The sequence below is a fragment of the Ambystoma mexicanum genome, chromosome 6p (genome assembly GCF_040938575.1).
Source record: "Ambystoma mexicanum isolate Mex_15411 chromosome 6p, UKY_AmexF1_1, whole genome shotgun sequence".
Lineage (NCBI taxonomy): Eukaryota > Metazoa > Chordata > Amphibia > Caudata > Ambystomatidae > Ambystoma > Ambystoma mexicanum.
In genome coordinates, this window is record NC_090935.1 from 27,443,603 (window position 1) to 27,463,931 (window position 20,329).

General features: G+C 51.6%; 1 protein-coding gene across 1 annotated transcript in view; it reads left to right on the forward strand.

Annotated features, from left to right (window-relative positions):
• Nucleotides 1-20,329, forward strand: part of LOC138510644 (uncharacterized) — a 130,184-nt gene that overhangs the window by 73,345 nt on the left and 36,510 nt on the right. Inside the window, exon 5 of the mRNA XM_069626432.1 lies at nucleotides 3,663-3,919. Coding sequence (XP_069482533.1) covers nucleotides 3,663-3,919 — 257 coding nt within the window. The remainder of the gene's footprint in view (nucleotides 1-3,662; nucleotides 3,920-20,329) is intronic.

Consider the following 20,329-nt stretch of genomic DNA (forward strand, 5'->3'; position numbering starts at 1 on the left):
GAGGAGGCCTCTCATGTGGTGGACAAATCCAGGGACGTAACAGGGAAGGGTGCCAGATAGGCCCCTCCATCGATGTATCCACATAAATCAAAGGTGCCGACCCGGCAGGCAACGAAACATTGTGCGGAAGAGGCATCCGGGTGTTCCAATCGTAAACTGGCCGATAAGGATGCGCATAAGGGACTCTATGTTCACCCAAGGGACCAAACCCTTCACCTGAGGCTGATGGCATGGTTGTAGGGTTAGCACCTAAATTGGCCGCCGCGGTCGTGGCGGGAACGGGCGCCATTTTGTCCTCATCTGAGGGGAACTGCGGCACGTGAGGAAGTGAGGCAGGGATCCCCGTCAATGGATCAGGGGTCTTAACTTTAGCCTTAACATAAGGAACCTCGCCAGAGCCGGTACTGTTAGGCCTGGAATGTTTTTGTGACATACCAACCGCCAAATTAGCCTTCGAAGTAAGGACCTCGGCACTGCCGGTAAAAGAAGAACTTTGCTTCTTTGCCCCCTCAACAGGTCTGCTATCACCGCAGGAGCGGGAACGGTGAGAAACAGCTTTCACCGACAAGGCCTTGTCAGGCCTCTCAGAACTGTTGGTAGCTTTAGCCTCTGGACGAGGGACCTCGGACCCAGGTCCGGTAACAGCCTTATCTGCACGTGCCTCGGACATCCCCGGTCTTACTTTTGAGGGAAGCCGACAGAGAAACCTCAGAGCAAACTCCGGTACCCCACGACTCAGTAGAACTGGGTCTACAAACATCCCCCACAGGAGGGGCCTCGGAGCGTACTCCGGTATCTACAGGCCCCTTACAGAGACCCTCAGAGAAAACTCTGGTAGAATTATTAGGCCCAACGGGTACCTCAGGGCGAACCCCGATGACAGAGCGATCAACGGGCATTTTTTCTTCTCGTCGATGAACGCCTGAAAATATAAAGGAGGAGTTTGTCGGAACACCTCCTCCCACCGCTCCAACCGACGTTGAAGTGGCCAGACCGAAAGGGAGTCGCAGTAAAAACAGGAGTCCCAACAGTGATCCGGACCCAAACACTCTAAACAAAGAGGATGGGGATCCGCCCTCGCGAAACTACAGTGACACGATTAACAATCTGGAAAGTCTAGTTTGAACGACATAGACAGACTAGTAAACGACCGCTAGCGAGAGCCAGAGAGGAAAAAAGGAAGAAAATCTTCTGAGGATTCAAGTGCGTCCAGTTCCCAACCAGCGGAGACTGATGGGCAATGCGCAGGGCAGAGCCAAGGTGGGCGGGGTTACGGCAGCGTGCCGGGCCTGGCGCAAGAAGGAGAGGAAGGACACATTTTTGGAAAAATTTGGATGCTTTTTACAAAGTGCTCCGGCGCCGTCCCACAGGACGGAGAGATGTCCCATAAGTATGGAGGAAAGGGGACGGCACGTAGGAGTAAGACATTAAACAAGACGGGGGAGATGGCTGAGCCTTGGGGGACCCCACAAGAAAAGGTAGTAGGGACAGAGCGTAAAGGGGACAAAGAGACTGCGTCCGGTCAGATAAAAAACAACAGAAGCAGGACAATACGGCACCTGAGAGGCCGGTCCCAGTCAAGTGCTCGAGCAGCACGTTACGATCAATCGTAGCAAAAGCCGCATTTAGATCGAGCAAAATCAATGACCCACGCTGCCTTGATCGTAGAGTCGGACGAGATCGTCCATGACTGAGACCAACGCACTTTCAGTGCTGCGCCCTGGCCGAAAGCCGGATTGTGAATGGTCCAATAAAATAGATTCTTCTAAATAAGATGAAAAGTATAACTTGGGCATTTCCTCATCTAGCTGAGTACTAGTAATAACAATGTACCAATGTATTGCCTGATGAATTGTTGTATAGCAGCATTGGTCTACCGGTAGTGACAAAAGCCCTAAGTCACCAGACTAAATGACATAAAAGGGAAAGGTCCAAGGACCCAATGCGCGGCACCTTCTAATATCTCTACCAAAATGTCAATGAAATATAAATTAACGACAAAAATTATATTTTATAAGTTCTCTTCAGAACGTTTCTCAATTCCAACAGAAGTCCTGAAATATATCAATCTTCCAAAATCCCTCACAGCGTGCACTTGCAATGGGAAAAAAACAATGGGTAGCAAGGAGATAGGACAGAAATTAGCAGGGATGGTAGGTTAAAGCGAGGGTTATTTCAAAAGTGGTATCACCAAGGCATGTTTCAGGGCTGCATAAGGACTGTGACGGTGAGATCACCTCACAAGAGACTGAAGAAAAAGAGTGTGCCATTCTATACAGTTGCTTAGGGTGATTCACGGAGGATGCAATGGGATCAAAATTTGGCTTATGTCTGGAGTAAGCTGCACTTCATGAAATGGATAAAAAGTTCTTATGGCTGCCAGCAATTCCTGAGTCAATCAGCTGAGAACACAGGATACCTGGTATATCCCGACCATAGTGGTTAACATGTTCCTACTATACACTGGATCTCCCTGTGTGGGGGAATCTTGCTATTCCCATCTCTGAAGATTCCAGGGGCTCTATCTCAGAGCAGGGAGAGAACGGGTACCTCGGGGGATGGCGCGGCATGGCTGCTGATTGAGGTGGTATCAGGGAGCGAGGATAGCTCCGCAAGTGTTTAGTTTTCTTGAGGTGGTACGGGGCTCTTACAGGGGGTGTATCTCAGGGCAGGGAGGGAATGGGTACCTCGGGGGGGGGGGGGGGCTGGCATGGCTGTTGTTTGGGGTGGTCTCAGGGAGCAAGGGTAGCTCCAGGAATGTTCTTAGGTTTTTGAAGAGGGGGTACAGGGGCTCTACCTCAGGGCATGGAAGGAGCGGGTACCTCAGGGGATAGCGCTGGCATGGCTGTTGATTGGAGTGGTCTCAGGGAGCAAGGGTAGCTGCAGAAATGTTCTTAGTTTCTTGAGGGGGTACTTGGGATCGCTCACGTCCCACATTTGGCTTGCAATGATCACTGCTGACTTTCTTGCCATGGGTCCTTGATGGGGCTCTGCTACGCACTGTCCATCGCTCCCTGCTGGTTGGTGATAACACAGGATAGGGGTGAAGGGTCATGGCTCCTGTTCCATAGGCGTGTCCTCCCACATCTTCAGTCATCTCTAAGGTACATTCAGCTCCAGCGGTTCAGGGGTTTGTGTTCCAGACTCTACCCGCTGGTTTATGGATGAGGCCAAGGGCTCCAGATAAAGGAGAGGCTGTCTCTATGGTCGGTGCAGCACTGCCAACCACCACCAAGTCCATGCACACATGGGTTTTCGACCTGCTATCAGAGTGTACCATAAAAGTGGTAGGACTGCTATAGGCCACACTATGGGGGCAAGGCTAGTCACCTACGCAATTGAGGGAGGATGACCCACCCTCAGAAGCCTACGTCCTCTCAAGGGCACATCAGAAATGCTACTCACAGCTGAGGGCACTCAGCCTCTCAGGATTCATAGCCCCATTCCACAGCAAACCTGCGTGAGCTTATTGAAGCCTTGGGCCCCATTGCAGGGAACGTCATATGACATTGTAGATATGCTTAGACCCAGAACTAATGTATCTTTTCCGTCTGTTATTCAAGGCGCATCACAATTTGGCTCAGTATTCATGTTGGTCTGAACACAAGATTACACATAGTTTGACTCGTGTTGTGGGTGTTTTTTTCTTTGTTTATCGGCAGGTCTCTGACAATTTGGATCGATATGGGGGTCTTGTGAAGAGGCAGCTGGAGTTCGAGAAACTGTACACAACTGCGGGAAAATACACAGTGCAGGTAGCAAATGCCCCGTCATGGGGCGGAGGAGAAGGCTTTATGCAGATCCCGGAGAATATCCAAATAAAAGTGGATAAGAGCAAACTCTGCCTAAGACGGATGAGCCCGGCTGAGCAAGACATCGTCTTCATGCACATGCTGGGCCGAGCTGATGAGTACTCCAGGTGGGTGACGTGAAGCAAGGACACATGCCTTCAGATCTGCCCTTCCAATGGTGTCTGCATGGGTGAGGTGATGGCTGAAGTGTACTCCAGCTGGGTGACATGAAGCAAGGACACATGCCTTCAGATCTGCCCTTCCAATGGTGTCTGCATGGGTGAGGTGATGGCTGATGAGTACTCCAGGTGGGTGACGTGAAGCAAGGACACATGCCTTCAGATCTGCCCTTCCAATGGTGTCTGCATGGGTGAGGTGATGGCTGAAGTGTACTCCAGCTGGTTGACGTGAAGCGAGGACACATGCATTCAGATCTGCCCTTCCAATGGTGTCTGCATGGGTGAGGTGATGGCTGATGAGTACTCCAGGTTGGTGACGTGAAGCAAGGACACGTGCATTCAGATCTGCCCTTCCAATGGTGTCTGCATGGGTGAGGTGATGGCTGATGAGTACTCCAGGTGGGAGACGTGAAGCAAGGACACATGCATTCAGATCTGCTCTTCCAATGGTGTCTGCATGGGTGAGGCTCCTGATGGCTGATGAGTACTCCAGGTGGGTGACGTGAAGCAAGGACACATGCATTCAGATCTGCCCTTCCAATGGTGTCTGCATGGGTGAGGCTTCTGATGGCTGATGAGTACTCCAGGTGGGTGACGTGAAGCAAGGACACATGCATTCAGATCTGCCCTTCCAATGGTGTCTGCATGGGTGAGGCTCCTGATGGCTGATGAGTACTCCAGGTGGGTGACGTGAAGCAAGGACACATGCATTCAGATCTGCCCTTCCAATGGTGTCTGCATGGGTGAGGCTTCTGATGGCTAATGAGTACTCCAGGTGGGTGACGTGGAGCGAGGACACATGCATGCAGATCTGCCCTTCCAATGGTGTCTGCATGGGTGAGGTGATGGCTGATGAGTACTCCGGTTGGTTGACATGAAGCAAGGACACATGCATTCAGATCTGCCCTTCCAATGGTGTCTGCATGGGTGAAGTGATGGCTGATGAGTACTCCATGTGGGTGACGTGAAGCAAGGACACATGCATTCAGATCTGCCCTTCCAGTGGTGTCTGCATGGGTGAGGCTCCGGATGGCTGATGAATCCTCCAGGAGGGTGACGTGAAGCAAGGACACATGCATTCAGATCTGCCCTTCCAATGCTGTCTGCATGGGTGAGGCTCCTGATGGCTGATGAGTACTCCAGGTGGGTGACGTGAAGCAAGGACACATGCATTCAGATCTGCCCTTCCAATGGTGTCTGCATGGGTGAGGCTTCTGATGGCTGATGAGTACTCCAGGTGGGTGACGTGGAGCGAGGACACATGCATGCAGATCTGCCCTTCCAATGGTGTCTGCATGGGTGAGGTGATGGCTGATGAGTACTCCGGTTGGTTGACATGAAGCAAGGACCCATGCATTCAGATCTGCCCTTCCAATGGTGTCTGCATGGGTGAGGTGATGGCTGATGAGTACTCCATGTGGGTGACGTGAAGCAAGGACACATGCATTCAGATCTGCCCTTCCAGTGGTGTCTGCATGGGTGAGGCTCCGGATGGCTGATGAGTCCTCCAGGAGGGTGACGTGAAGCAAGGACACATGCATTCAGCTCTGCCCTTCCAATGCTGTCTGCATGGGTGAAGCTCCTGATGGCTGATGAGTACTCCAGGTGGGTGACGTGGAGCGAGGACATATGCATTCAGATTTGCCCTTCCATTGCTGTCTGCATGGGTGAAGCTCCTGATGGCTGATGAGTACTCCAGATGGGTGACGTGGGGCGAGGAGACATGCATTCAGATCTGCTCTTCCAATGCTATCTTCATGGGTGAGACTCCTGATGGCTGATGAGTATTCCAGGTGGGTGATGTGAAGCGAGGACACATGCATTCAGATCTGCCCTTCCAGTGGTGTGGGCATGGGTGAGGTGATGGCTGATAAGTACTCCAGGTGGGTGATGTGAAGCAAGGATACATGCATTCAGATCTGCCCTTCCAATGGTGTCTGCATGGGTGAGGTGATGGCTGATGAGTACTCCAGGTGGGTGACATGAAGCAAGACACATGCATTCAGATCTGCCCTTTCAAGGGTGTATGCATGGGTGAGGCTTCTGATGGCTGATGAGTACTCCAGGTGGGTGACGTGAAGCAAGGACACATGCATTCAGATCTGCCCTTCCAATGGTGTCTGCATGGGTGAGGTGATGGCTGATGTGTACTTCAGGTGGGTGACGTGAAGCAAGGACACATGCATTCAGATCTGCTCTTCCAATGCTGTCTTCATGGGTGAGGCTCCTGATGGCTGATGAGTACTCCAGTTGGGTGATGTGAAGCAAGGACACATGCATTCAGATCTGCCCTTCCAATGATGTCTGCATGGGTGAGGTGATGGCTGATGAGTACTCCAGGTGGGTGACGTGAAGCAAGGACACATGCATTCAGATCTGCCCTTCCAATCGTGTCTACATGGGTGAGGTGATGGCTGATGAGTACTCCAGGTGGGTGACGTGGAGCGAGGACACATGCATTCAGATCTGCCCTTCCAATGCTGTCTGCATGGGTGAAGCTCCTGATGGCTGATGAGTACTCCAGATGGGTGACGTGGAGCGAGGAGACATGAATTCAGATCTGCCCTTCCAATGCTGTCTGCATGGGTGAAGCTCCTGATGGCTGATGAGTACTCCAGATGGGTGACGTGGAGCGAGGAGACATGCATTCAGATCTGCTCTTCCAATGCTGTCTTCATGGGTGAGGCTCCTGTTAGCTGATGAGTACTCCAGGTGGGTGATGTGAAGCAAGGATACATGCATTCAGATGTGCCCTTCCAATGGTGTCTGCATGGGTGAGGTGATGGCTGATGAGTACTTCAGGTGGGTGACATGAAGCAAGACAAATGCATTCAAATCTGCCCTTTCAATGGTGTCTGCATGGGTGAGGCTTCTGATGGCTGATGAGCACTCCAGGTGGGTGACGTGAAGCGAGGACACATGCATTCAGATCTGCCCTTCCAGTGGTGTGGGCATGGGTGAGGTGATGGCTGATAAGTACTCCAGGTGGGTGATGTGAAGCAAGGATACATGCATTCAGATCTGCCCTTCCAATGGTGTCTGCATGGGTGAGGTGATGGCTGATGAGTACTCCAGGTGGGTGACATGAAGCAAGACACATGCATTCAGATCTGCCCTTTCAAGGGTGTATGCATGGGTGAGGCTTCTGATGGCTGATGAGTACTCCAGGTGGGTGACGTGAAGCAAGGACACATGCATTCAGATCTGCCCTTCCAATGGTGTCTGCATGGGTGAGGTGATGGCTGATGTGTACTTCAGGTGGGTGACGTGAAGCAAGGACACATGCATTCAGATCTGCTCTTCCAATGCTGTCTTCATGGGTGAGGCTCCTGATGGCTGATGAGTACTCCAGTTGGGTGATGTGAAGCAAGGACACATGCATTCAGATCTGCCCTTCCAATGATGTCTGCATGGGTGAGGTGATGGCTGATGAGTACTCCAGGTGGGTGACGTGAAGCAAGGACACATGCATTCAGATCTGCCCTTCCAATCGTGTCTACATGGGTGAGGTGATGGCTGATGAGTACTCCAGGTGGGTGACGTGGAGCGAGGACACATGCATTCAGATCTGCCCTTCCAATGCTGTCTGCATGGGTGAAGCTCCTGATGGCTGATGAGTACTCCAGATGGGTGACGTGGAGCGAGGAGACATGAATTCAGATCTGCCCTTCCAATGCTGTCTGCATGGGTGAAGCTCCTGATGGCTGATGAGTACTCCAGATGGGTGACGTGGAGCGAGGAGACATGCATTCAGATCTGCTCTTCCAATGCTGTCTTCATGGGTGAGGCTCCTGTTAGCTGATGAGTACTCCAGGTGGGTGATGTGAAGCAAGGATACATGCATTCAGATGTGCCCTTCCAATGGTGTCTGCATGGGTGAGGTGATGGCTGATGAGTACTTCAGGTGGGTGACATGAAGCAAGACAAATGCATTCAAATCTGCCCTTTCAATGGTGTCTGCATGGGTGAGGCTTCTGATGGCTGATGAGCACTCCAGGTGGGTGACGTGAAGCAAGGACACATGCATTCAGATCTATCCTTCCAATGGTGTCTGCATGAGTGAGGTGATGGCTGATGGGTACTCCAGGTGGGTGACGTGGAGCGAGGACACATGCATTCAGATCTGCCCTTCCAATGGTGTCTGCATCCGTGAGGTGATGGCTGATGGGTACTCCAGGTGGGTGACGTGGAGCGAGGACACATGCATAAATATATATATAAATATATACATATATAAATGTAAATAATAATAATGCATTCAGATCTGCCTTTCCAATGCTGTATGCATGGGTGAGGCTCCTGATGGCTGATGAGTACTCCAGGTGGGTGACGTGAAGCAAGGACACATGCATTCAGATCTGCCCTTCCAATGGTGTTTGCATGGGTGAGGCTCCTGAAGGCTGATGAGTACTCCAGGTGGGTGACGTGAAGCAAGGACACATGCATTCAGATCTGCCCTTCCAATGGTGTCTGCATGGGTGAGGCTCCTGATGGCTGATGAGTACTGCAGGTGGGTGACGTGAAGCAAGGACACATGCATTCAGATCTGCCCTTCCAATGGTGTTTGCATGGGTGAGGCTCCTGAAGGCTGATGAGTACTCCAGGTGGGTGACGTGAAGCAAGGACACATGCATTCAGATCTGCCCTTCCAATGGTGTCTGCATGGGTGAGACGATGGCTGATGAGTACTCCAGGTTGGTGACGTGAAGCAAGGACACATGCATTCAGATCTGCCCTTCCAATGGTGTCTGCATCCGTGAGGTGATGGCTGATGGGTACTCCAGGTGGGTGACGTGAAGCAAGGACACATGCATTAAGATCTGCCCTTCTAATGCTGTCTGCATGGGTGAGGTTCCTGATGGCTGATAAATACTACAGGTGGGTGACGTGGAGCGAGGACAAATGCATTCAGATCTGCCCTTCCTATGGTGTCTGCATGGATGAGGTGATGGCTGATGGGTACTCCAGGTGGGTGACGTGAAGCAAGGAAACATGCATTCAGATCTGCCCTTACAATGCTGTCTGCATGGGTGAGGTGATGGCTGATGAGTACTCCAGGTGGGTGACGTGAAGCAAGGACACATGCATTCAGATCTGCCCTTCCAATGCTGTCTGCATGGGTGAGGTGATGGCTGATGAGTACTCCAGGTGGGTGACGTGAAGCAAGGACACATGCATTCAGATCTGCCCTTCCAATGCTGTCTGCATGGGTGAGGCTCCTGATGGCTGATGAGTACTCCAGGTGGGTGACGTGAAGCAAGGACACATGCATTCAGATCTGCCCTTCCAATGCTGTCTGCATGGGTGAGGCTCCTGATGGCTGATGAGTACTCCAGGTGGGTGACGTGAAGCAAGGACACATGCATTCAGATCTGCCCTTCCAATGCTGTCTGCATGGGTGAGGCTCCTGATGGCTGATGAGTACTCCAGGTGGGTGACGTGAAGCAAGGACACATGCATTCAGATCTGCCCTTCCTATGCTGTCTGCATGGGTGAGGCTCCTGATGGCTGATGAGTACTCCAGGTGGGTGACGTGAAGCAAGGACACATGCATTCAGATCTGCCCTTCCAATGCTGTCTGCATGGGTGAGGTTCCTGATGGCTGATAAATACTCCAGGTGGGTGACGTGAAGCAAGGACACATGCATTCAGATCTGCCCTTCCAATGCTGTCTGCATGGGTGAGGTTCCTGATGGCTGATAAATACTACAGGTGGGTGACGTGGAGCGAGGACACGCATTCAGATCTGCCCTTCCAATGGTGTTTGCATGGGTGAGGCTCCTGAAGGCTGATGGGTACTCCAGGTGGGTGACGTGGAGCGAGGACACATGCATTAAGATCTGCCCTTCCAATGCTGTCTGCATGGGTGAGGTTCCTGATGGCTGATAAATACTCCAGGTGGGTGATGTGAAGCAAGGACACATGCATTAAGATCTGCCCTTCCAATGCTGTCTGCATGGGTGAGGTTCCTGATGGCTGATAAATACTACAGGTGGGTGACGTGGAGCGAGGACACATGCATTCAGATCTGCCTTTCCAATGCTGTATGCATGGGTGAGGCTCCTGATGGCTGATAAATACTACAGGTGGGTGACGTGGAGCGAGGACACATGCATTCAGATCTGCCCTTCCAATGCTGTCTGCATGGGTGAGGTTCCTGATGGCTGATAAATACTACAGGTGGGTGACGTGGAGCGAGGACACATGCATTCAGATCTGCCCTTCCAATGCTGTATGCATGGGTGAGGCTCCTGATGTAACTCAAGCTCAGTCACAGACCTGCAAGCACTGGAGTTACTGAGATGCCACGTTTCAGAATAAATTGTGCATTGGATTGTACCCGATTATCTATACCCTGCCTCTTGGACCCTGTGCTCTTCCTCTTTGCACTCTGCATGGACTTCCTCGTTGGACATAGACTGCCCTGCACAGGCAGTCATTGGGCTCCAAGTCTCCCTTATAGACCCTGCATAGTCTCCCTCTACCCTTGCATCTTGCATTCCTTCTATCCTTGGGCCCTGCACTCACTGTCAGTGGGCTCTGAGTTTCCCTTATAGACCCTGCATGGTCTCCCTCTATCCTTGCACCCTGTATTCATTCTATCCTTGGGCCCTGCACTGATTGTCATTGAGCTCCTAGTCTCCCTTATAGACCTTGCATGGTCTCTCTCTCCCCTTGCATCTTGCATTCCTTCTATCTGTGGGCCCTGCACCCACTGTCAGTGGGCTCTGAGTCTCCCTTATAGACCCTGCATGGTCTCCTTCTACCCATGCACCCTGTTTTTCTTCAATCCTTGGGGCCTGCAATTACTGTCATCGGGCTCTGAGTCTCCCTTATTGACCCTGCATTTTATGAAGCTCACGTTCGCCAAAGGCATCATGGCGCTAGGGGCTGAGGACAGGTAGAAACAGGACAGACAATTTAGAATACTAGCGTTTTAAGTTTAGGCCGAAATCTTAGATGGTCAGCAATACTCTGCAGCCAAAGTGGAAGTTTATTCCAGGCAATGGCAGCCACAATGGAGAAGGCACACCCACCAGACCGGGCCAGCCTAAACCGAGGAATAACTATAAGAAGGGCTGATCGAGAGCAGAGGAGCCGAGTGGGCGAGTAGTGCACAAATTTGACTTGCAGATACTCAGCACCGATGCCATAGTAGAGCCGGTGATCTATACACATGGATTTAAACATGACACGGACCTCAACGGGGAGCCAGTGCAGTTGCCTCAGAAGGGGGGACATGTGGACGCCAAAAGGGGGGCGGTGGATAAATCTTGCTGCAGCATTTTGTAAGAGTTGTAGCCGCTTGATGAGGTAGTGGGGTTGCCCCAAGTAGAGCGAGTTACAGTAGTGAAGACCACTTAAAACTAGTGCAGCCACCACCGGGGCGTGACAGGCTGTGGAGATAAAAGGAAGGACCTTACGCAAGACCCGGAGTTTGAAATGGCCAGTCTTAGAGACTGCCGCCACCTGTTCCTCCATGGTCAAAGAAGCCAAAATGTTTACCCCTAAGTTCTTTACAGACAGCAAAGGTGTAGGACAGGGCCCAAGTGAGAGAGGCCAGAAGTCAGCAGTCCAAAAAAGCATGTGGGAATAGTAGTCCCAACAACCAAAACTTCCATTTTACTGACATTGAGCTGTCATTGGGCTCCTAGTCTCCCTTATAGACACTGCATGGTGTCCATCTACCCTAGCACCCTGTATTCCTTCTATCCTTGGGCCCTGCACTCACAGTCATTGGGATCTGAGTCTCCCTTATAGACCCTGCATGGTCTCTCTCTACCCTTGCACCCTATATTCATTCTATCCTTGGGCCCTGCACTGACTGGCATTGGGCTTTGAGTCTACCTTATAGAACCTGCATGGTCTCCCTTTACCCTTGCACCCTGTGTTCCCTATATCTTTGGGCCCATCCCCGAGTCTCCCTTATAGGCCCTGCATAGTCTCCTTCTACCCTTGCAACCTGGATTCCTTCTATCCTTGGGCCCTGTACTCACTGTCATTCGGCTCTGAGTCTCCTTTATAGACCCTGCATGGTCTCCCCCTACCCTTGCACCCTGTATTACATCTATCCTCGGGCCCTGCACTGATTGTTATTGGGCTCCTAGTCTCGCTTATGTACCATGCATGGTCTCCCTCTACCCTTGCACCCTGTATTCATTCTGTCCTTGGGCCCTGCACTCACTGTCATTGGGCTTCTAGACTCCCTCTACCCTTGCACCCTGTGTTCCCTATATCATTGGGCACAGCTCTGACTCTCTCTTATAGACTCTGCATGGCCTCCCTCTACCTTGCACCCTTTATTCCTTCTATCCTTGGGCCCTGCACTCACTGTCTTTGGGCCCGGAGTCTCCCTTAAAGACCCTGCATGAGCTCCCTCTACCCAGGCACGCTGTATTTCTTCTATCCTTGGCCCCTGCACTGACTGGCATTGGGCTCTGAGTCTCCCTTATAGAACTTGCATAGTCTCCCTTTACCCTTGCACCCTGTGTTCCCTGTATCATTGGGCCCATCTCAGAGTCTCCCTTATAGGCCCTGCATGGTCTCCCTCTGCTCTTGCACGCTGTATTCCTTCTATCCTTATGCCCTGCACTAATCATCATTGGGCTCCTAGTCTCCCTTATAGACCCTGCATGGTCTCCCTCTCCCCATGCACCCAGTGTTCCTTTATTCTTGGGGCCTGCACTGACTGTCACTGGGCTCCTAGTCTCCCTTATAGACCCTGCATGCTGTCCTTCAACTCTTGCACCCTGTATGTTTTCTATTCTTGGACCCTGTACTGACCATCATTGGTCTTCAAGTCCCCCTTATAGACCCCGCATGGTCTCCCTCTACCCTTGCACCCTGTGTTCCTTCTATCCATGGGCCCTGCACTGACTGTCATTGAGCTCCAGAGTCTCCTGTATAGACCCGGCATGGTCTCCCTCTACCCCTGCACCCTGTATCCCGTCTATCCTGGGGCCCTCCACTGACTGTCATTAGTCTCTGAGTCTCCCTTATAGACCCTGCATGGTCTCCCTCTACCGCTCACCCTGTATTCCTGCTACCCTGTATTCTATCCTTCTGCACTGACTGTCATTGAGCTCCAGAGTCCCCTGTATAGACCCTGCATGGTGTCCCTTTACCCCTGCACCCTGTATCCCGTCTATCCTGGGGCCCTGCAATCACTGTCATTGGGCTCTGAGTCTCCCTTAAAGATCCTGCATGGTCTCCCTCTTCCCATGTACCCTGTATTCCTACTATCCTTGGGCACTGCACTGACTGTCATCTGGCTCTGAGTCTCCCTTATAGACCCTGCATTCTCTCCCTCTACCCTTCCAACCTGTGTTCCCTATATCATTGGGCACAGCTCTGAGTCTCCCTTATAGACCCTGCATGGTCTCCGTCTACCCTTCCACCCTGTATTCCTTCTATCCTTGGGTCCTGCACTCGCTGTCTTTGGACTCTGAGTCTCCCTTAAAGACCCTGCATGATCTCACTCTACCCATGCACCCTGTATTCCGCCTATCCTGGGGCCCTGCAATCACTGTCATTGGGCTCTGAGTCTCCCTTATAGATCCTGCATGGTCTCCCACTCCCCATGCACCCAGTGATCCTTTATTCTTGGGGCCTGCACTGACTGTCACTGGGCTCCTAGTCTTGCTTATAGACCCTGCATGGTCTCCCTCTCCCCATGCACCCAGAGTTCCTTTATTCTTGGGGCCAGCACTGACTGTCACTGGGCTCCTAGTCTCCCTTATAGACCCTGCATGTTGTCCTTCAACTCTTGCACCCTGTATTTTTTCTATTCTTGGACCCTGTACTGACAATCATTGGTCTTCAAGTCCCCCTTAAAGACCCCGCATGGTCTCCCTCTACCCTTGCACCCTGTGTTCCTTCTATCCATGGGCCCTGCACTGACTGTCATTGAGCTCCAGAGTCTCCTGTATAGACCCGGCATGGTCTCCCTCTACCCCTGCACCCTGTATCCCATCTATCCTGGGGCCCTCCACTGACTGTCATCTGGCTCTGAGTCTCCCTTATAGACCCTGCATTGTCTCCCTCCACCCTTGCACCCTGTATTTCTTCTATACTTGGGACCTGCACTCACTGTCATTGGGCTCTGAGTCTCCATTAAAGACCCGGCATGATCTCCCTCTACCCATACACCCTGTATTCTTTCTATCCTTGGCAACGGAATTGGGCTCCTAGTTTCCAATATAGACCGTGCATGGTCTCGCTCTACCCATGAACCATGTATTCATTCTATCTTTGGGCCCTACACTGACTGTCATTGGGCTCCTAGTCTCCCTTATAGACCCTGCATGGTCTCCCTTTACCCTTGCACCCTGTGTTCCCTATATCATTGGGCCCATCTCTGAGTCTCCCTTATAGGCCCTGCATGGTCTCCCTCTACCCTTGCACTCTGTATTCCTTCTATCCCTGTGCCCTGTACTGATTATCATTGGGCTCCGATTCTCCCTTATAGACCCTGCATGGTCTCCCTCTACCCATGCACCCTGTATTCATTCTATCCTTGGGCCCGGCACTGACTGTTATTGGTATCCTAGTCTCCCTTATAAACCCTGCATGGTCTCCCTCTACCCTTACACCCTGTATTCCTTCTATCTTAGGCCCTGCACTCACTGGCACTGGGCTCTGAGTCTCCCTTATAGAACCTGCATGGTTTCCATCTACCCTTGCAGCCTGTGTTCCCTTTATCATTGGGCCTGGCTCATAGTCTCCATTATAGGCCCTGCATTGTCTCCCTCCACCCTTGCACCCTGTATTTCTTCTATACTTGGGACATGCACTCACTGTCATTGGGCTCTGAGTCTCCATTAAAGACCCGGCATGATCTCCCTGTACCCATGCACCCTGTATTCCTTCTATCCTTGGCCCCCGCATTGGGCTCCGAGTCTCCCTTACAGACCCTGCATGGTCTCCCTCTACTATTGCACCCTGTATTCTTTCTATCTTTGGGCCCCGCACTGACTGTCATTGGGCTCCGAGTCTCACTTATAGACCCTGCATGGTCTCCCTCTACCCGTGAAGCCTGTATTCATTCTCTCTTTGGGCCCTGCACTGACTGTCATTGGGCTCCTAGTCTCCCTTATAGACCCTGCATGGTCTCCCTCTACCAATGTATCCATCTACCAATGTATTCCTACTATCCTTGGGCCCTGCACTGACTGTCATCTGGCTCTGAGTCTCCCTTATAGACCCTGCATGGTCTCCCTCTACCCTTGCACCCTGTATTACTTCTATCCTTGAGCCCTGCACTAATTGTCATTTGGTTCCTAGTCTCCCTTATAGAACTTTACATGGTCTCTCTCTACCCTTGCACCCTGTATTCATTCTATCCTTGGACCCTGCACTGACAGTCTTTGGGCACTGAGTCTCCTTTATAGATTCTGCATGGTCACCCTCTACTCCTGCACCTTGTGTTCCCTCTATCATTTGGCATGGCTTTGAGTCTCGATTATAGGCCCTGCATTGTCTCCCTCTACCCTTGCACCCTGAATTCCTACTATCCTTGGGACCTGAACTCACTGTCATTGGACTCTGAGTCTCCATTAAAGACCCTGCATGGTCTCGCTCTACCCATGAACCCTGTATTCATTCTATCTTTGGGCCCTACACTGACTGTCATTGGGCTCCTAGTCTCCCTTATAGACCCTGCATGCTGTCCTTCAACTCTTGCACCCTGTATGTTTTCTATTCTTGGACCCTGTACTGACCATCATTGGTCTTCAAGGGCCCCTTATAGACCCTGCATGGTCTCCCTCTACCCTTGCACCCTGTGTTCCTTCTATCCATGGGCCCTGCACTGACTGTCATTGAGCTCCAGCTGTATAGACCCGGCATGGTCTCCCTCTACCCCTGAACCCTGTATCCTGTCTATCCTGGGGCCCTCCACTGACTGTCATTAGTCTCTGAGTCTCCCTTATAGACCCTGCATGGTCTCCCTCTACCGCCGCACCCTGTATTCCTGCTGCCCTGTATTCTATCCTTCTGCACTGACTGTCATTGAGCTCCAGAGTCCCCTGTATAGACCCTGCATGGTGTCCCTTTATCCCTGCACCCTGTATCCCGTCTATCCTGGGGCCCTGCAATCACTGTCATTGGGCTCTGAGTTTCCCTTATAGATCCTGCATGGTCTCCCTCTTCCCATGTACCCTGTATTCCTACTATCCTTGGGCCCTGCACTGACTGTCATCTGGCTCCGAGTCTCCCTTATAGACCCTGCATTCTCTCCCTCTACCCTTGCATCCTGTGTTCCCTATATCATTGGGCACAGCTCTGAGTCTCCTTTATAGACCCTGCATGGTCTCCGTCTACCCTTCCACCCTGTATTCCTTCTATCCTTGGGTCCTGCACTCGCTGTCTTTGGACTCTGAGGCTCCCTTAAAGACCCTGCATGATCTCACTCTACCCATGCACCCTGTATCCGTCTATCCTGGGGCCCTGCAATCACTGTCATTGGGCTCTGAGTCTCCCTTATAGATCCTGCATGGTCTCCCTCTTCCCATGTACCCTGTATTCCTACTATCCTTGGCCCTTGCACTGACTGGCATTGGCTTTGAGTCTCCCTTATAGAACCTACATGGTCTCCCTTTACCCTTGCACCCTTTGTTCCCTATATCATTGGGCCCATCTCTGAGTCTCCCTTATAGGCCCTGCATGGTCTCCCTCTACCCTTGCACCCTGTATTCCTTCTATCTTTGGGCCCTGCACTCACTGTCATTGGGATCTGAGTCTCCCATATAGACCCTGCATGGTCTCCCTCTACCCTTGCACCCTGTATTACATCTATCCTAGGGCCTGCACTGATTGTCATTGGGCTCCTAGTCTTGCTTACGTACCATGCAAGGTCTCCCTCTACCCTTATACCCTGTATTCATTCTGTCTTTGGGCCCTGCACTCACTGTCATTGGGCTTCTAGTCTCCCTTACAGACCATGCATGGTCTCCCTCTACCCTTGCACCCTGTGTTCCCTATATCATTGGGCACAGCTCTGAGTCTCCTTTATAGACCCTGCATGGTCTCCCTCTACCCTTGCACCCTGTGTTCCTTCTATCCATGGGCCCTGCACTGACTGTCATTGAGCTCCAGACTCTCCTGTATAGACCCTGCATGGTCTCCCTCTACCCCTGCACCCTGTATCCCGTCTATCATGGGGCCCTCCACTGACTGTCATTATTCTCTGAGTCTCTCTTATAGACCCTGCATGGTCTCCCTATACCCCTGCACCCTGTATCCCTGCTACCCTGTATTCTATCCTTCTGCACTGACTGTCATTGAGCTCCAGAGTCCCCTGTATAGACCCTGCATGGTGTCCCTCTACCCCTGCACCCTGTATCCCGTCTATCCTGGGGCCCTGCAATCACTGTCATTGGGCTCTGAGTCTCCCTTATAGATCCTGCGTGGTCTCCCTCTTCCCATGTACCCTGTATTCCTACTATCCTTGGGCACTGCACTGACTGTCATCTGGCTCTGAGTCTCCCTTATAGACCCTACATTCTCTCTCTACCCTTGCACCCTGTATTCATTCTATCCTTGGGCCCTGCACTGACAGTCTTTGGGCACTGAGTCTCCTTTATAGACCCTGCATGGTCACCCTCTACTACTGCACCTTGTGTTCCCTATATCATTTGGCATGGCTTTGAGTCACCATTATAGGCCCTGCATTGTCTCCCTCTACCCTTGCTCCCTGTATTCCTTCTATCCTTGGGACCTGCACTCACTGTCATTGGACTCTGAGTCTCCAGTAAAGACCTGGCATGATCTCCCTCTACCCATACACCTTGTATTCTTTCTATCCTTGGCAACGGAATTGGGCTCCTAGTCTCCAATATAGACCCTGCATGGTCTCGCTCTACCCATGAACCATGTATTAATTCTATCTTTGGGCCCTACACTGACTGTCATTGGGCTCCTAGTCTCCCTTATAGACCCTGCATGCTGTCCTTCTACTCTTGCACCCTGTATGTTTTCTATTCTTGGACCCTTACTGACCATCATTGGTCTTCAAGTCCCCCTTATAGACCCCGAATGGTCTCCCTCTACCCTTGCACCCCGTGTTCCTTCTATCCATGGGCCTTGCACTGACTGTCATTGAGCTCGTGAGTCTCCTGTATAGACCCTGCATGGTCTCCCTCTACCCCTGCACCCTGTATTCCTTCTATCCTTGTGCCCTGCACTGATCATCATTAGGCTCTGATTCTCCCTTATAGACCCTGCATGGTCTCCCTCTACCCATGCACCCTGTATTCATTCTATCCTTGGGCCCTGCACTGACTGTCATTGAGATCCTAGTCTCCCTTATGGACCCTGCATGGTCTCCCTCTACCATTAAACCCTGTATTCCTTCTATCTTAGGCCCTGCACTGACAGGCACTGGGCTCTGAGTCTCCCTTATAGAACCTGCATGGTCTCCCTCTACCCTTGCAGCCTGTGTTCCCTATATCATTCGGCCAGGCTCTGAGTCTCCCATATAGGCCCTGCATGGTCTTCCTCTACCCTTGCACCCTGTATTCCTTATATCCTTGGGCCATGCACTCACTGTCATTGGGCTCTGAGTCTCCCTTTTAGACCCTGTGTGGTCTCCCTATACACTTGAACGATGTGTTCCTATTATCCTTGGGCCCTGCACTAACCGTCATTGGACTCCGAGTCTCCCTTATAGCCCCTGCATAGTCTCCCTCTACCCATGCACCCTGTTGTCCTTCTATCTTGGGCCCTGCACTGACTGTCCTTGAGCTCCAGAGTCTCCCTTATAGACCCTTCATGGTCTCCCTCTACCCCTGGACTTTGTATTCCTTCAATCCTTGAGTCCTCCACTGACTGTCATTTGGCTCTGAGTCTCCATTACAGACCCGGCATGGTCTCCCTCTACCATTGCATCTTGTATTCTTCCTATACTTGGGCCCTGCACTGACCATCATTGGGCTGCGAGTCTCCTTTATACATCCGGCATGTCCTCTCTCTACCCTTTTACCCTGTATCCCTTCTATTTTTGGGCCCTGCACTGACCATCATTGGGCTCTAAGTCTCCCGTATAGACCCTGCATGGTCTCCTTCTACCCTTGCACCCTGTATTCCTTCTATCCTCAGGCCAATCACTGATCGTCATTGGGATCTGAGTCTACCTTATAGATCTTGCATGGTCTCCTTCTACCCTTGCACCATTTATTCCTTCTATCCTTGGGCCCTGCACTGACTGTCATTGAGCTCCAGAGTCTCCCTTATAAATCCTGCATAGTCTCAACCCCTGCACTCTGTATCCTTTCTATCCTGGGGCCCTCCACTGTCATTTGTCTCTTTGTCTCCCTTATGGACCCTACACGGCCTCCCTCTCCCCTTGCACCCTGTATTCCTTCTATCCTTGGGCCCTGCACTGACTGTCATTGGGCTCTGAGTCTCCCATATATACCCTGCATGGTCTCCCTCTACTCTTGCACGCTGTATTCCTTCTATCATTATGCCTTGTACTAATCATCATTGGGCTCCTAGTCTCCCTTATAGACCCTTCATGGTCTCCCACTACACTTGCACCCTGTGTTCCTTCTATACTTGGGCCCTGCACTGATTGTAATTGGGCTCTGAGTCTCCCTTATAGACCCTGCATGGTCTCCCTCTACCCTTGCACCTTGTATTCCTTCAATCCTCGGGTGCTGAACTGACTGTCATTGGGCTCTGAGTCTCCCTTTTAGACCTTATAGGGTCTCCCTGTATTCTTGGGCCATGCATTGCCTCTGTCTTTGGACACTGCAGTCTGTCATAGTGTGGTATTGTTTATTTATATAGCGCCTATACACAGGCAAGTGTTTCAAGGTGCACAAGAGGGTGGGAAAACGGGGTAAAACAGTCGCTCAGAGCCCTTGAAAATCGGAGACGATAATAGTCTGCACAGAGTAAGTGCATAAAATATATTTAACAGTATGGGATATAGCAAATAGGCCTGACAGCGATTCTGCAGTACAATTAGGGGTGAAGACAGAGGAGAAACAGACAGACAATCTTCGGGCGTGGTGCATACGGCTCGAGCAAGTGCAGGGAGGGTCCCAGGGAGGGGAGGGTCAAGTGCACAGGGTCGAGGCCGGGGGGCTAAGTGCAGAGAGAGGCATTCTCTTGGGTTAAATTCTCAGTATGTTGAGTGTGGGTGAAGTGTAGGGCCCTGAGGCAAGTGCGAGAGAGGACTGGTGTGGGTACCGTGGACCAGTGAGACTCTTGATGTACACCAGGTGGACAGTCAGCATGCTCTAAGGAATAGAAGGGAGAGAGGGAAAGGACAGAGAACTAAATTAGCAGGGTAGAGGGAGAGAGAAGAAAGAGGAGAAGAGGAAGGTCTTGAGGAGTTTCAGGAATTTCAGGAGA